We start from the raw sequence: 16770 nt of genomic DNA, 5'->3' as shown, positions 1-16770 counted from the left end.
AGGCTGAATCGGTTCACCTGGGCTGGGGGTTGGCCTACCTGTATAAAACCAGCTGGCCACTCAGTTTCGCTCTCTCTCTCAGCAGCAGAACCTTGATTCTTTGTTTGTTTGTTTTATTTTGATTAATTTATGTACAGAAGTGGATTTAATAAATTACTTTGGTTTTAGTTTACCTTAACGGTGTGTTTTCCTCCGGAGTGTGGTTATGGATTGTGAGTCAGTTCATGACAAAATGGGGGCTCGTCCGTTCAGTTGGACCTAGTATTTACTTGAATATGGTTGTTTTTGTTTTTTTTGTTTTTTTCCTTGCAACTATTGGTAGGTGGCATTTGTTTGTTGCTAGGTTTTCCTCCGGAGTGTGGTTATGGATTGTGAGTCAGTTCATGACACCTGTCAACAGAGGTTGCTGAACTACAAGTGAACTGCAATCCCTTTAACAGCTCATTGAAGATCTCTCCCAGTGACAGATGGAGTTGTGTTCACAGCTATGTCTTGAATCTGGGGATAGCCAAAAGCCTCACATGCAGTGGCAACTCCTGTTGACATCCCTGGCCTGACTCCACCTAGTCTACTCTCCTGTGCCTGTGGTTAACTGTCGAGAAAGACTCTTTCTTCCCTTCTACGACCTGTTCATTATCGGCAGTGACGACATCCCACTCACTTACTTCGAGTTTCCCCCAGAGCCTGTCCTCTCCATTATTGCATCTCCTTCTCACATAGTAGACTGTATCCAGCCTACCATTAAAAAATGCTCTGTACCTGCCAGTTTCACCTCATCTACGTGCACGTGGTGCTTTTTTAGGTCCCCCTGGGAGCAAATGTCCTTGTTTGTCAGTCCTGCAGTTGGAGCCTGATAACCATCCATTCAATGCCAGCTGCAGTGACTTCCACCTTCCACCTGTTACCATCTCATTGCCTCCTCTCACGTGAGCATCAGACAGATAATCAACTACTCAGCTCACCTGCACTCTGCCAGCTCATCAATAATCAATCATAATCTCAAATCTAAGCTTGAGATGTTTAAAGGCAACCCAGAAACTGAGTGCCCTGGAGCATCATGGTGCTATCACATACTGTCTCTTAGGAGGCAAGACAACTGACCTTATTGAATTGATTCTATCTCTCATTGACATCCATCCCTCTGTCCACACTGTGATAGTGCACAGTGGCCCAAATGACATCATGTCCAGGCAATCTATTATGCTGTTCCAAGAATTTGAGTCTCTAGTCTCCAGTGTAAAGCGTGAGGAGCAGGTGTGTCCTGTCTAGTCCCACTCCCAATATTTCCAAAAGCTCTGTTTTAGCAGTCTTTATAATCTGCACCTGTGGATGCAAAATTTTACCACCGACACTACGTTTAATTTTATTAGTCATTTTGTTTTCTTCTGGACCAAATGTGGTCTGTTTGAATTTGATGGACTGCATCCTAACAGGAAAGAACCAAAATTAATTTTTAATTTTATTAACTTTATTGCTTATTTTTCCCTATCGTTCCTGCTCTGCTTACATTTGGGACTTTTACAGTGCATGGTAGTATATCATTCTGTATATTAAAATTGTAATCCTGCTAAATAATCCCTATTTTTACTAAATGTATCTCTAAACTGATAACGTCTTTTTTTCCATGCTGTGACCATGTCATAAGCCTGTAAATAAATGGAGTGAAAAACTTGATTTTGTGACTGCTGAGTGTTTCTTGCCCTGCCTGTCTTCCTGTTGGCAGTGAGGCTGCCTATAGTGCTATTATTACAGAGCAATTATTACTCAGAATTACCAATTGTAAAAATCAGAATAAGACCCTATTCATGTTGGTTATTTACATCTTTAAAATAATTTCACCATTTTGAGCACCATTTAAAGTTTTCCATAGCCAGACCATAAATCCATTAACTCAAAAATGATTGCTTTACATATGTGCTTGAGTGGCCAGTGAGCCTGGATGAAAATGACTTAGCAGGCTGCTTAATTAGTTCTTAACCGACCCTCTGATGAGCTGTCACTTAAACACCGTCATGAGGTCTTCCTGCAGCTGACTGCAAGACCATACATGTTCAGACTATCTTTAGGATTGCTTCGGGTTTACAAACTTACAAAACAAAACAGCTGGAGAAATATTACCACCATCAAAAATGAGTAATACTACCTGCTAAGGTACCAACTGAGGGAACATACAGTCAGGTCCCATTCAGAAGGAGACAATTATGATAATGGCAAAGTACATTCAATCTGAGTGTTCCTAAAATCTACACACCATGGTAACTGCTGAGGAAGTAGAGGGACTCAGTAATTACTGACTGAATTAGAGATGGGATGAAACTGAACTTCAATGATCCGGAAATGAATGAAATGAAAAGTCACGCAGGTATTAGAAAAACGAATTAATCTGTCATGCATCAACATACTAAAGCAATCATTTTCCCAAATATACAAACATTTGTAAGATGTATCAATAAACTGTGGCTCTACAAATGTGATTAATGAATAGATGACTTCCTGAACCCTCTTGTCAAACAGATATGAGGAGATACTCTTGTATTTGCTCTTATCACTAATTAAAATGAAATGGTGTGGTTGAATTTCTACTGATGGCCTCAAGGGGGTTGCAAGAACTTAACTGGCTTCTTATGACAGAACCTTTGCCCTGTGCACGCCATTTCACATTGGTTGTCAATGCACTTGTAAGTTCACTAAAGCTAATGTAATTTGTAAGCAGGAGTAAACAATCTGCAATATCTGTATCGTAAACCTGCTCAAAAACACTTTGGTGAATGTAAAGGACAAACTTTTAAGAGTTTTTTTTGTAAGACATAAAGTATGTGCAGGTGAGCCAGTAAAACCTTCTAAATGTTTGCATAGAAATACTATGTATGTACTGTTTAAACAAAGAGTATATGTAATCTAGACCTTAATACTTGTACCTCTATCTTTTTAGTGAACTTTTGCCCAGTTAGAATAGATGCTGACAAGCTTAGACATCTTTCCATCGTCATCTGTCACAGTATTGAGAAACCAAAACATGAAGTTCATTGAAGGTGATTATTGCTACCTTAATCAAGGTAATCTAGCCTGTCTTACCTCATTTTAATATCACAAAGAAAAAATAAGCCACAGGGCAGCCAAGCACATCTGAGTGACCAAAACCAATTATTTACTACAGGCCAACATTATGGATTAATGTAATACACACAATACGCTGCAGCATTACAAATACACTTTGTAACAGAGACATTAAAAAGTAGGCACATATGCTTTGTAGTCATCCTACCATTCTTTGTGTATTGAGAAGGCCCAGAAGTTTCTCATTACCATTTTGCAGCCTCAGCAATCTGCTCATGTACCAGCTTTTCTTAGTTTCTGCATTAGATGAAGCAACCCTAATACCTTCTAAACACAAAACACCCTGCAGCAGGAGGTGCCTTCAATATCCCTGACTTGTAAAAGGGGGAAAATCTTCCAATTTCTCCTGTCGTTGTGCAGTATAATAACTATGGCATTTAAGTAAGTCTCCCTCTAGATTTAACTAAGCATCTTGGAGCTCACTGTCAAAGAAAAGCATTGCAAAATATTGGTGGCAAAACAGATTTGTATTTGACCTTTATCTTACTTTCCTTATATTTTATCACATTATCTCATTAGCTAGGACTTTGCTGGTGTCTGTTTAGTAGTTGTTTCCTCTTAGATGGAAGCCCAACTCATATTAGTAAATTCAATATTTACTGACAGTTAATGTCTGATTCTGGTGTTCAGTCTTCAGGCTCTTACTGCTTCACTGATGTCATGTTTTCTGTATCTGTTATCTGTGATGTCATATTGATGCCATGTTCTTTTCTGGTTTATCACCAGATCCTAAATAATAACTCCACACCCCCTGAATCTTGTCTTTGCTGACCTCGAGTGGTTTAACTTCTCACCTTGCTGCAGTGATGTACAGGTGTACTGCAGGACACTTTGACATTAATGTTTGGTGTGGTTTCAGATCTAAAGATATTCATGGGCTGGCCCTTTCATACACTGTGGACCTGCTGACTCCTTATGAACTAGTGTGCAGCCTTAGGGGGTTTTCAACCCAGCGTCCAGTTGGATAATGGTTGGTTTTCCTCCTTGGTGCAATTTGTTTGGCCAGGTCTGAACACAGTTATCACACTCAGGTGTAGATCAAAACAGCCATATAGAGACCTTTACTGGAGGTGGTTTTGGATCGGTCCCATACAACAACAACTAGCCAGAGGGTTAGGGTTAGGGTTACCCTACGTAGTATATTGTATGGGTACCACAGGACCTTCTTAAAGACCTTCTTCCTGTGTTTTCATTCTGGCTTCTGCCCCAGACACAACGACTGGTGTCAATGTTCTCATATACTGTAGCTTGTAGTGATACACTTTGCTTCACTTGAATTTTTCTTCACCAACTCATCCACTGATTCAGACCAGAGCAAATAAACTATAGGTGTGAAAATGCCCTTAGATACTCTGGTAGATCTTTACTTATATTACTCTTCCGAACTCCAGATTTATAACAAACGGGGACAAGGCCTTCGAAGTCAGGGCCCCAAAATTATGGAATAGCCTGCCAGAGGATCTGGGGCTCATAGACTTAGTACACACTATTAAATCTCTTCTAAAAGCATACTTTTATAGATGTGCTTTTATATGATCTCGTTTTTCACTGTGTTTTATCGTTTAGTTCTCATGTTTTTTAATTTCCCCATTGATCTCCTTTTCTTTTCCTTTATTGTACTCCTGTGGGAAGTACATTTTTTCTCGCTTTAATTAAAAAATGTATTGATTATTCACATGTGCTTTTGCTGTGTATTTTGTTTATAAATGTGATATAAGATGATATAAAGCAATTTGTAAACAATGTTTATGACCATGTATATGACCATATATATATGTATAAGTGTGTATATATGTATATATATATATATAAGATATAAAGATATAAAGCAATTTGTAAACAATGTTTATGACCATGTATATGACCATATATATATGTATATATATATATATATATATATATATATATATATATATATATATACACACACACTTATACATATATATATGGTCATATACATGGTCATAAACATTGTTTACAAATTGCTTTATATCATCTTATATCACATTTATAAACAAAATACACAGCAAAAGCACATGTGAATAATCAATACATTTTTTGTAGGGTATATATATATATATATATATATATATATATATATATATATATATATATATATATATATATATATATATATATATATATATATATATATATATATATATCTCGCCCTTGTAATTTAAAGTTATAAAATTATAGAAATGTCACTGTATCTGTATTACGTACCTCTGATTTGAATATTATGAGGCACACTGGGGTTTTCTGTATAGTTTCACAATAAAACCAATCTGTCAAATACCAACAGCTGACTTGTAGATGCAAGACATTTACTAAAGTGAGCTACTCTAGAGATATTAAAAAAAAAAAAATTATACATATTGTAAGTATACTGACATCACTACAGATAATGCAGTACAAACAGCCACACACACAGCCTTGTGTTCTGACCTGCAGTATTTGACTCCACAGAAGTTAACTGTCTATGCATGGACACATGCTTGATGAAAACTGATCCTGACAAATATAATGAGCGTGTGAGAGAGAATTAGACAGTGTGTGTGTGTGTGTGTGTGTGTGTGTGTGTGTGTGTGTGTGCAGTGTTTCATTTGGGGGCCTGTTGTGAGGACAGTGAAGAAAAAGCATAATGCAGCAAAGGGCAGTAAATCCTGCAGGATTAAAAAGGCTGCAGCTATAATCCCTCTATATCCTGGCTAAGACTAACACCTGTCTGCTGCAGGTCAATGTGTTGGTCATGTTTCCTTTAATAACTGATGCCGTACATACAAGAGATCCTCTGTTTTCATGTCATATTAATAAATCATATTAACCATATATTAGCTTTACTGAGAGTGTAATGTCATGTACTGGATTGATGTTTTTTTCAGATCCTGATATTTTCTTTCTTGGACATTTGTTCTGCAAATGTCACTGCATACATCAGTTATACATCGAACTCAATCACCTGCTTTGAATGTTATCACTCGCTTAAAGGGGCGTTATCAGTGGTTATCAGTCTGATAGATATGGATTAGAAGGGGCCTACTACACCCGCTAGTAGGTTCACAAGGGTGTTATTATCGATTGGTAAATTGAAGGTCACCTTTGAGTTACAGACGTCATCTATTGGCCATAGTAAGTATCACCCACGGAGAACATACAGCGTCAATATAAAAAGAGTTGATGAGATTATTTTCCCTGGTTAGGGGTAGGTGGGTTGGGTGGTTGTCTAAATATTTAGCTGGCAACCTGGCAATTGCTGGAAACCTGCAATTTGCAGGAAAGAGACGACAGTGTGAGACTCTTTGCCTCCGTCGGCACATTTTCACCAGATTTGACTGAATTCTAACCTAGTGGTGTTTGTGACTAAACATAAATAGACTTTAAGCACAGCATTGTAACATCAACAAACAAATATACATAATTACTAGCATAGCTTAACATAGCAGCATATTACATACAGGTAGGTGCTATGGTCCTCTAATAGGTTGATATGCACCTTGTACGTTTAGCAGACCCCTTCTTTAAAGTGGGTTTTCCAACAATTTGATATTGCACTGTTGGTTGGGGAAAATGTTCAGACAAAAACAACTGAAACGAAGCAGAGACAGAGATATCCTGACTCTTAAGGCCCAAATGCACTGAAATTGATAATTGATGGGTCTCATTTGACGTGCATCATTTCATGCCCCTGTGGTGCACTGAAGGCATCACATTTGAAATGCTAACACCACAGAACCAATACAGATTTGTCCTGTTGTTCTGTGTATTTAACGTTACTGCTGCATTGGATTGATGTAATGAATGAATAAAAAGGAGAAATGCAGTGGAGGAAAATGAAACCAAGAGTTTCTGTTTCCACAGTAAATCATCTGTTGAGTGTTTGATGGTCATTCATTTTTTGCTTTAGAATGTAACCACCATAAAACAACAGGACTCAGAAAAATGACGTTTTCTCTCATTCACTCAACCGCTGCTTACTCTTCTTGCTCGACCACCATGCTGTCCCTCTCTCTCTCTCTCTTTCTCTTCCTCAACCCTTCCCTTTTATTCAACTGCAGAAAAAACTGCTTTAGTCACTGGGTCCTTATTTGATGCTCCAAATTCAAAACAAGGTGAGAGTAGGGACATCAAGGCAGTCTGACATGCTTTTTTGAACCTCCGGGCCTGGTAAAAGTCCACGTCTTTGAAACACTGCACTTTCAGTTTGTAATGTGTGCATCCTATTAATTTGCAACCTCTATGCACAAACTGAGATTACTTACAGGAAAACAACAATTTTTCCACATGAGCATGTTTCCAGGTTTTGGTGAGTACTACTGTTGATATTAATATGTGTAAAAATGTGCGTAAAGCCTTTTAAGTCTCCAGAGGGAGCTGTGTGAAATCTAATAAACTACCTCAAGTGCTGTTACTTGGCATTGTGAGTAATGTAGCTGCTAAGTTGTGACATGAAAGAACAATGTGTTGGATAAAAAAAAGACAAAATATCTGGTTCTGCTACATCGCTTTAATCTTTTTCTTTTAAACTGTCCATTTTAAGTCTGACAATGTCAGAGTTCAATACTAAATCAGTGGAGGACTTGTGAGTTAATCATTTGATTCATTTTTTCTCAGACAGAGCTGTATAATACACACAACCGCTTTCACTGGCTGAATAGTTCAACAAGTGATTAGTAAAATGACTTTGACATGTAAAATCTGACTTTGCCATAAAATCCACATCATGCTCCTTTAATGTCATTTTGAGGCCATTTGTTCAAAACTGTTGAATTTAACTGGTCATGTTATTTATCAATCATTTAAAAAATGTTTTATAGAAAGAGCTGTACACCTCATTGTAGATAATGTGGATTCAGTTTTCACTTGGCAAGTATTCACTTATTTCAGTTTTTAAGAAACACACATGTAGCATTAGTTCAGAGACAGCACTGAAGTAGCTGTCCATCAGCTGATTGCTATCAGGTGTATGGTTAGTATAACCATTTCACTGCAGACATGTTGACATGTCACAATAGGAAAAGTACAAATAATAACTTGACTGATGGCTGAATTCCATTTAGCTGCATTGGTGTCAGTCCAATGACACCACATAGACTTTACAGTAATATAATACTAATAAGAAGATAGCAGATGAGCACATCAATAACTAACTGTATTTCAAATGAAATCATGTAAAAGCAGGATGAGGTGATGCCAGCCTCGTATCAGCATTGCCTCATCCATATGCCCAATGAGAGAAAAACCTGGAATTAAAATATGCAGCCAAGCCAGCCACCCATGAGTCACATTTCACATGAATGTGATGAATGACACTTAAATTAGCTTTCTACATGAGAAAACATGCATTAATGTAGTGTTAATACTCAGTATCGGCTCTGGGTCTGTGACCTCGTTGCATGCAATAAATATTTTGCTTGGGGAATGTGTCTCATTGAAGACATTTACACAGGTAGGGCTGGAGCACAGCTGGCAGTATGACAGAAAATTGCCATAATCCTACATAATCACATCATCTACCAACACTAAAAGTGCCATGTCACGAGCAATATGAGGGGAATTAAGCAACAAAATGAGCCACACTAAACTATGTCTGTGGCCCCAGATAAGTAACGAGAGCCACAGACAGTACGTGTCATCAGGGTTATTGTGTATTGGACATAGACACATGGAGAAATGTATGTTACAGTGTGACAAACTGCAGTTGAGGAGTTCAGAAGTTTACCAGGCATAGAATGTCTAAATCAGAGGTCCAATCAAGTTGAATTATGGGAAATGTAGGATCCATACTAGTGACTAAAAGTCAGGTTATCTTGGCCTCTGCTGCACAGATGTTGACCATTCTTTTTAAAATGTGTCAGCTGCTTTTCCTCCTACTTTATGGAAGTTCAGTACTAAATCACTGGAGTACCCCTTTAACTACCAGTAGAATAAATTATCACATTTTAAATAAGCTTAACTATTTGAGCCGTAACTTTAGAACTTATCATACTGCAGGATAAAGGTGTCACAGATGAAATGAGGTGAAAGCATGTGACTATGGACAACATCCTGTAGTAGAATTTATACCTCAAAATACCTTTGGAAGGAAGCTTTTACACAGTACACCAACAAATGTTTTTGTACATTTCCAGTTTATATTTGAGCTGTAACGATGCTGGCATCATAGTGCTCTGCCTACACAGGCAGGATGCTCCATTTGTCTTTGTATCTGTGCTTTCAGGTGAAAAGTAAAGTTTGTGTCATTGGGTGTATGAAAATATTAGTTGATAGGTTACTATATTGTATCTTAAATTGAATTAGGATATACCTTTGCATTGTATAAAGTGAAAGTCAAGCCAGACTGATTGACAGATAATCAAGACAAAACTTAAAACCATTACAGGGAGGATTCACCAGAGAACCAGGAGAGAGTGTTTATAAAAACATGGAGCGTTGAACTTCACACAAACACACAGCAGCTGTGTCTGTGTGTGTCAGCCTCTGTGTGTGAGCAATCTAACAGCTCGTCAGCATCTCTGTCTGAGATACAGCTGACTGTCGCTGCTGGCTGGAACACACTTGTTTCATCAGCTGGAACAATTTCCATACTGCTTCTTCTTCACTCTTCCCCCCATTCCTCAGTCAGGTAGCTGCCAGTGTTTACACACACAGACACACACACACACACATACAGAGCTTCTTTCTCTCACCTTTACAGCCACAAGCATCTTGTCCTTTGTGGGGCTCAAATTGTAACATTCAGCCAGGAAGACTTTGCCGAAGGCTCCCTCTCCAAGCTCTCTCTTCAGAATAATGTCCCTCCGTTTAATATGCTGAACATCTGAAAGAGACAGAGAGACACTCAGTTAACTCCCAATATAATCAGATTTTTTTTTCAACTGCCAAACCACATGGACACTTAAAAAAGCTTCACACAGTAAACCTGCAGCTTTGTGGAGACTACAACACAATGTTTAGAGCTTGTTGACCCCACAATTTCCAATTTCCATATATGTTTACATATAAATACAGTATATGATATAAAGCTTGAGCAAAGGGTTGTATCAGTTCATTTATGCCTCTCTCTCTCTCTCTCTCTCTCTCTCTCTCTCTCTCTCTCTCTCCTCTCTCTCTCTTCTCTCTCTCTCTCTCTCTCTCTCTCTCTCTCTCTCTCTCTCTCTCTCTCTCTCTCTCTCTCTCTCTCTCTCTGTTATTGCAGACAGGTGACAGCCCTTTCTTTCTCATTGTTAATGACAACATTAACCCAGGCTATTTGTAACTGCACTTATTAGCCTGAATGGTACGTACACTCACTCACTCACCTCACTCACTCACTCACTCACTCACTCACTCACTCACTCACTCACTCACTCACTCACTCACTCACTCACTCACTCACTCACTCACTCACTCACTCACTCACTCACTCACTCACTCACTCACTCACTCACTCACTCACTCACTCACACACTCACTCACACACACACACACACCCTTCACCACACTTTGTGGTGTGCCTAGTGCAAACATTAGATATCCTAAGGTGCACACTGTTGTGAATATGGGTAAAGTATCTTAACTGTGTGTGAAGTGTGTAGGGGAGAACAGGGTTGGTAGTCACACTTTTTACTTTCCTTTAAATTCCTCATAAACCATAAACTGAATAAATTCCCTTTTAATTTGTAATGAAAGCCTAAAGTGTCAGGTAGGACTAGATCTTACTCTCCTTCAGCGGATTCTGATCAAAAGATACGAACCGTCAAATATGTCTTGTGCACTTGTGACAACCAACCCCACGATGGGGATGGTTGTCACACACTATGGGGTTGGTTGTCACACACTATTGTTCATTTTCACCTCTCTGACTGTTCTGAGCTTCACATCTGGAGGAGTCTGACCCTTGTTTGTCTTCCTGATAAAGTTCCTGGTCATTTTGCTATCTTAAAAGAAAGAAAGAACTAAATATATGACACTATATATGTATATATACCAACATGTGACAACCAACCCCAAAGAGAATGTGACAAGCATCCCCGACTGGGATTTTTTGCTACCAGCAAAGCTACCAAACATCTGTTTTGGTGTAGCTAAGAAATAAACCTCCCTAACTATCGCTCTCTAATCATCCTTTTTTATGGTAATGATTGTTTTATTATAAACTCATTGTGTAAAAGCCCAGAAGAGATACACTGAAGAGTTGGATATTTACATTTTCACATGAAAAACACTAAACGTCCTCACACCTCAATGTCCAGCAGTTTACTCCAGAAATGACCTCTGAAGTAACATCTCACCTAAATTCTGAAACATTCAGTACCAAAACTTTTTAACAGCGCTCTCTCGGGCCCGAGATCTGATGAATGTGACAACCAACCCCGTTCTCCCATATATATTATGTTTCCATGACAACCATCCTTCCAGTCTTTTTGTGTGGAAAGGTTTTCCGTTTAAACGCAATGCAAATACTCTACTATAGTTGTAATGTCCTCTGCGTAACTTATCAACAGAGCCATTTATAAATATAAAGCATATGGTTGATGATATGGTTATCACCATCATATGAAGAACTACAGACACAATATATGACCGTACAATTGAGAAATAAGTTAGCACTTTTAAACATACTGTAATGCCTCTGAGTATTAAATACTGTCTTTGTGTTTCTGTCAAGACAAACATAAGTTATGTAACTGGCTGTTTTTTTGGTCTGAATGAGAACGTCCACTCCACAAAAAACCTGCAAGATGGTTTCAATTCAAATTCAAATATATCCTCAGTACAGTCATGACACCTGCTTTTGGGCATGGATAAGGTTAGGAAACTAAATCACTGGGTGTCATTTAATGAAACATTGTAATTCTGGTATAATATTAATAATAAAATGAATAAAAGAAAAACAAATGCTGGTTTAAAATGAGATTGGGATTGGATTTTAATGTAGTCATCTTTGATTGTTGGAGACAAAATTGTTGCTGTGGTAGCAATCACAAGGTAGCCATGTCCTAAAGTATACACTGCTTTACTGTCCATTTACTGTAAATGTAAAATAAACATCAGGCTGTATTGAAGAAGAGATGAAACTAGTTATTGAGACAATAAACACCATTAGACCATAAACTCAAAGGCAGAGAGAAACGTCCACAGTGAGGGGAGAGAGGCAGAGAAAGGTGATATTGTTTAAATACAGGGATAACTTGCACTTGGTTGTTCACATGAAAAGTGACAGAAATAGTCGTGTCATTGGTTATGTGTAAAAAAGTGAGAGCTGAGACGTTGTGACTCCTTTCTCACTGCTGCACCGATGGCCAGTCACTGGGTGAGGTGGGTGTGAATGTCAGTTTGGGCATTTCGGAAAGTTACATCCACCGTCGGAAAGGTGCGAGGGGAGGGGCTTTAATGGGCAACTCCACCATCTGACAAGCATGTCTGAAGGAGTATTCAGCCACCTTAACTGAAGAAGAAAGTTCCCATCAGCCTCTTGATCAGTGGCTTAGCTCAACAGACTTGCTGCTGGTTTGAGTTTTGTAGCGTTCCCTCTCTCACCTCTGATCAGCTTCATGGCTCAGCATCATCTATTATGTCTACTCTACACACAGAAACACCTTCTACACAAACATACTTGACAGCTTCATAAAGACAAAATCAATCAGTCTCTCAGTGATTGTTGCCTTGTTGAAAAGGCTTTCTTTCACTCCCTGGTTGACTGCCTTTGAGTCCAAATAAGAGAAATAGTGGATGGTGGTGAGACAGCTCCAGAGAGATATGAGGAAACAAAACAAAAAGAATTCAATCTCAGAAAAAAAAATGTTTTAATGTCTACATCTGATCTAACTGATAATGACAAAGCCTTAGTTTGGTTGACATCCAACATGTGTGTTATGCTGTTAGTGTAAAACAGTTTAGTATGTTTATTTTTTTCTATTTTTTGTCTTTGATTCTCTTTTTGCAGATTCATTCGCTCAGTATTATTCACAGTTGGGGCTGATGTTGTCCATCAGTTATGTTCCAGTTATGTGCAGCATAACAGCTAAAAGCTGCTTCACCATGTTTAGTCTGAACTCTGGGCTCCACTATCTGACCTGAGTCAGTAGATCTCAGAGCTCTACTGGGTTTATCTTCTACTAACATGTCATTCATGTATTCTGGACCTAAACCATTCAGTGATTTGTAGACCAGTAGCATAACTTTAAAATCTATTCTATAGCTGACTGGGAGCCAGTGTAAAGACTTTAGAACTGGAGTAATGCTCTGATCTCTTTGTTCTGGTTAAAACTCGAGCTGCAGCGTTCTGAATGAGCTGCAGTTGTTTAATGCTTTTTTTGTGGGAGTCCAGTCAGAAGACCGTTACAGTAGTCGAGTCTACTGGAGATAAAAGCATGAATCAACTTCTCCTGGTCTGTTTGGGACATAAAACCCTTCACTCTGGATATGTTCTTCAGCTGATAGAAGGCTGTTTTGGTGATTGATTTGATATGACTGCTGATGGTCAGATCTGAGTCTATCAGCACGCCAAGGTTTCGGACTTGGTCCCTAGTTTTTAGAGAGAGTGACTCGAGATGTTTACTGACAGCAATCCTCTTCTCTTTATTGCCAAAAACAATGACCTCAGTTTTGTCCTGATTTAATTGAAGGACATTTTGGTTCATCCAATGTGTTACTTGCTCTAAACAGTGACACAATGACTGTATTGGACTGTAGTCATCCGGGGACAGTGCTAGGTATATCTGCGTGTCATCTGCATAACTGTGATAGTCTACATTAGAGTTCTGCAGAATTTGACCCAAAGGCAGCATATATAGACTGAACAGAAGGGGTCCAAGAACTGACCCCTGAGGAACTCCACATGTCATAGCCACTCGATCGGATTCATAACTTCCAATGGTCACAAAATAACTCTGCTCCTCCAAGTAGGACCTGAACTATTCTAGGACTGTTCCGCTGAGTCCTGCCCAAGTTTCCAACCTGATCAACAGTATACTGTGATCCACAGTGTCAAATGCAGCACTGAGATCCAACAGGACCAGAACTGACACCTTGCCTGAGTCAGTGTTTAACCTTATGTCATTTAACATTCTAATAAGAGCTTTTTCTGTACTGTGGTGAGGTCGGAAGCCTGATTGGAATTTGTCAAAAAGGCCACTGGAGTTCAAGAAATTGCTGAGTTGATTAAAAACCACTTTCTCAATGATCTTGGCTATAAAAGGAAGATTTGAGATATGTCTGTAGTTGGTTAACATGGAAGCATCCAGCGTTCTCTTTTTTAAGAGTGGCTTAATGGCAGCTACTTTTAGGGGTTTAGGAAACATGCCTGATTAAATTGAGCTATTTATTATTTGTCGCAAATCTGTTTGGACAGAGTTCACAACAGTGATTTGTTGACTAGTGATCTGATATTGAGTAGAGCTAATCTTGTGGAGATAGCAGGAGACACTGGTATATTTCGAGGTTGACATGCTATACTTAATAAATTGGCAGATTTAATTGAACCCTTTTTATTTCTCACCAGTTTAACCATTCTTTTGTTACTTGTCATCACAGGGATTGAGAAGGCTACCTGAACTCCAGAGGGCCCTGACTTTTCCTGGGGGAGAACATTATTGGTATCAGTATTGCAGCCTGGACCCGGCACATATCAGTCAGACTCACAGATGATATGATTCAAAGGAGGTGGGGTGGCTCGGTAACTTTTGGGTGATGGTGTTTTCCAGCATGGTGGAATGCGAGGGGCTGGACGAGGAGGGAGGTTGAAGGGAGAAAAAAATGGGATTTGGGCGTAGTGTGAGTTGGATTCCTACAGTGACAAGGTCATTCATCCTGTCGGTGAAACCCAGAAGCGGGGAGTCCGGACTGAGTGGAGAGAATGAAAGGCTGGATGGGGTCCTGGTGGGTGAAAGTTGGGAGTCTCCTGGTGGGGCTGGGGGAGACTCCACTTGTTGGGCTGTTGGGGCTGGGGGAGACTCCTCATGTCGGGCTGTTGGGGCTGGGGGAGACTCCTCATGTCGGGCTGTTGGGGCTGGGGGAGACTCCTTGTGTTGGGGTAAGGATGGTGACGTTAAAGCCTCTCTCTGGGTGTGCTGACTTTCATGGTCAGTCCTTATCTCAAGCGGTAGCAGTTCTTCTCCAGAAAGCTGTCTTATCTGTTGTTTTGGATTGTTTCGCCTCTTGTCCTTGGCAGGGGCTGCTGGTGACTGACGCACAAAATAAAAAATGTTGTAGCTTAACAGCTGTACTCCTGACTTGTTAAGGCAAAATCTATCTGCCATAAAGAGGTGTCTGCGTTCCCAAAAAATGTAGAAATTGTCAATAAAATTCACTGATTGAGCGGCACACGTATCTTTGAGCCATCTGTTGAGCATCATCAGCCTGCTGAATCTCTAGTCTCCTCGCCGAACTGTCGGTAGAGGTCCACTGATAAACACCTCAATATTCAGACATCGAACTTTGTTCAGCAGATCATTAAAATCCTGTTTCAATACCTCTGATTGTTGTTTGACAACATCAAGTGCTCCTGTGTGTATGACGAGAGATTTCACTGTCGGATGCTCAGCAGCGATTTCCAGAATTTTCTCTGAGATATCGGACACCATGTCGTTGGTAAAACAGAGTACTTTGGTGTTTTTGTTGAAAAAGTGTTTTATCTTATTCACAGCTCCGTCACCCACTATCAGCGTTTGAGGCCCAGTGATTAGCTCTTTCTCTTTCCTTTTAGTATGTGATTTAGCCTCATACCTTTCTCCGGTGCTGGAAGATTACCTTTCTTTTGGGGAGTCAGGGTCTCGTAAAAGCGGAGCAAATCTGTTCTCTAGTAGAATCCCTGTGTCTTGGGTCGGTTTGCTCTTACTTTTTGTTTTTGCCACAGTCCACGGCTGATTTCTCCTTGGTATAGGGGTTGAAGAGACCCTCCTGTGCGATGGCAGTGCAGGCCACCCAGTTTCATCACGAGTCTCCAGGTGCTGGGTTCTGCCGTTAACCGTCTTCCCATATCTGAGGGAAGCGATTTATCTGTATGCTTTGGCTTTGCACCAAGAGAGTTCCAGGGAGGACTACTGGTTGATTTACTGCCGTAACCACCAGCCTCCTGCTTCTTGGTGGTGCTAAGTAGCTGTCTGTTAGCCTGCTCCTGTCCACTGATTTGGGTCATCAGTAGAGTGGTTTCATTCCCATATTGTCCATTTACCTCCACGTTGACTTCGAGAAACTGAATTTTCGTCTCCAGTACTGCTATCTTCTGGAGAAGTTTGTAGTAGTCCTCCGTGGAAAAGGGAGGCATCTGGCTGCTAATTAGCTTAGCTTAGCTGAGCTCCTCCATCCCAGTCACTATAGTGCAGGCTTGTGCTGCTGATAGGCCACACTCAGGAAGTAAAAGAGTTTAAATACTAGTGGTAGCCTTCAGATACTTTCATAAATTAAGCTCCAAGTGATATAGAAGTATCCAGGACCCACTTTCCATAAATTTTGTAGCAAAAGGACAGGATTGCAATGGAAAAAAAGAAAGCAAAGCGGAGAGCAAAGAGCGAAGCGTCTGCACTCAAGCAAAGCAGGAAGTAAGTGTTAAATACAATGTCTATGATCCTCCTCATCATCACAGCTACTACTTTACACATGCAGCTGGGGCTGAACGAAGCTAGTGCTAATGGGAGAGAAGACCTCCTGTGATTTCTCATAAAATAAAGT

The 16770-nt window shown here is 39.7% G+C and overlaps 1 protein-coding gene across 2 annotated transcripts in view; it reads right to left on the bottom strand.

Moving 5' to 3' along the window:
* The window catches only part of LOC133981562 (NT-3 growth factor receptor-like), a 270283-nt gene that overhangs the window by 36108 nt on the left and 217405 nt on the right, over positions 1 to 16770 (bottom strand). For both annotated transcript variants that reach the window (XM_062420326.1, XM_062420325.1), the window contains one exon: positions 9807 to 9937. In XM_062420326.1, the coding sequence (XP_062276310.1) occupies positions 9807 to 9937 (131 nt within the window). The remainder of the gene's footprint in view (positions 1 to 9806; positions 9938 to 16770) is intronic.

This window comes from Scomber scombrus, chromosome 6 (genome assembly GCF_963691925.1).
Source record: "Scomber scombrus chromosome 6, fScoSco1.1, whole genome shotgun sequence".
NCBI classification, from domain to species: Eukaryota; Metazoa; Chordata; class Actinopteri; order Scombriformes; family Scombridae; genus Scomber; species Scomber scombrus.
Note: the sequence above shows the minus strand (reverse complement) of the source record. Positions and strands in the feature narration are given on the sequence as shown.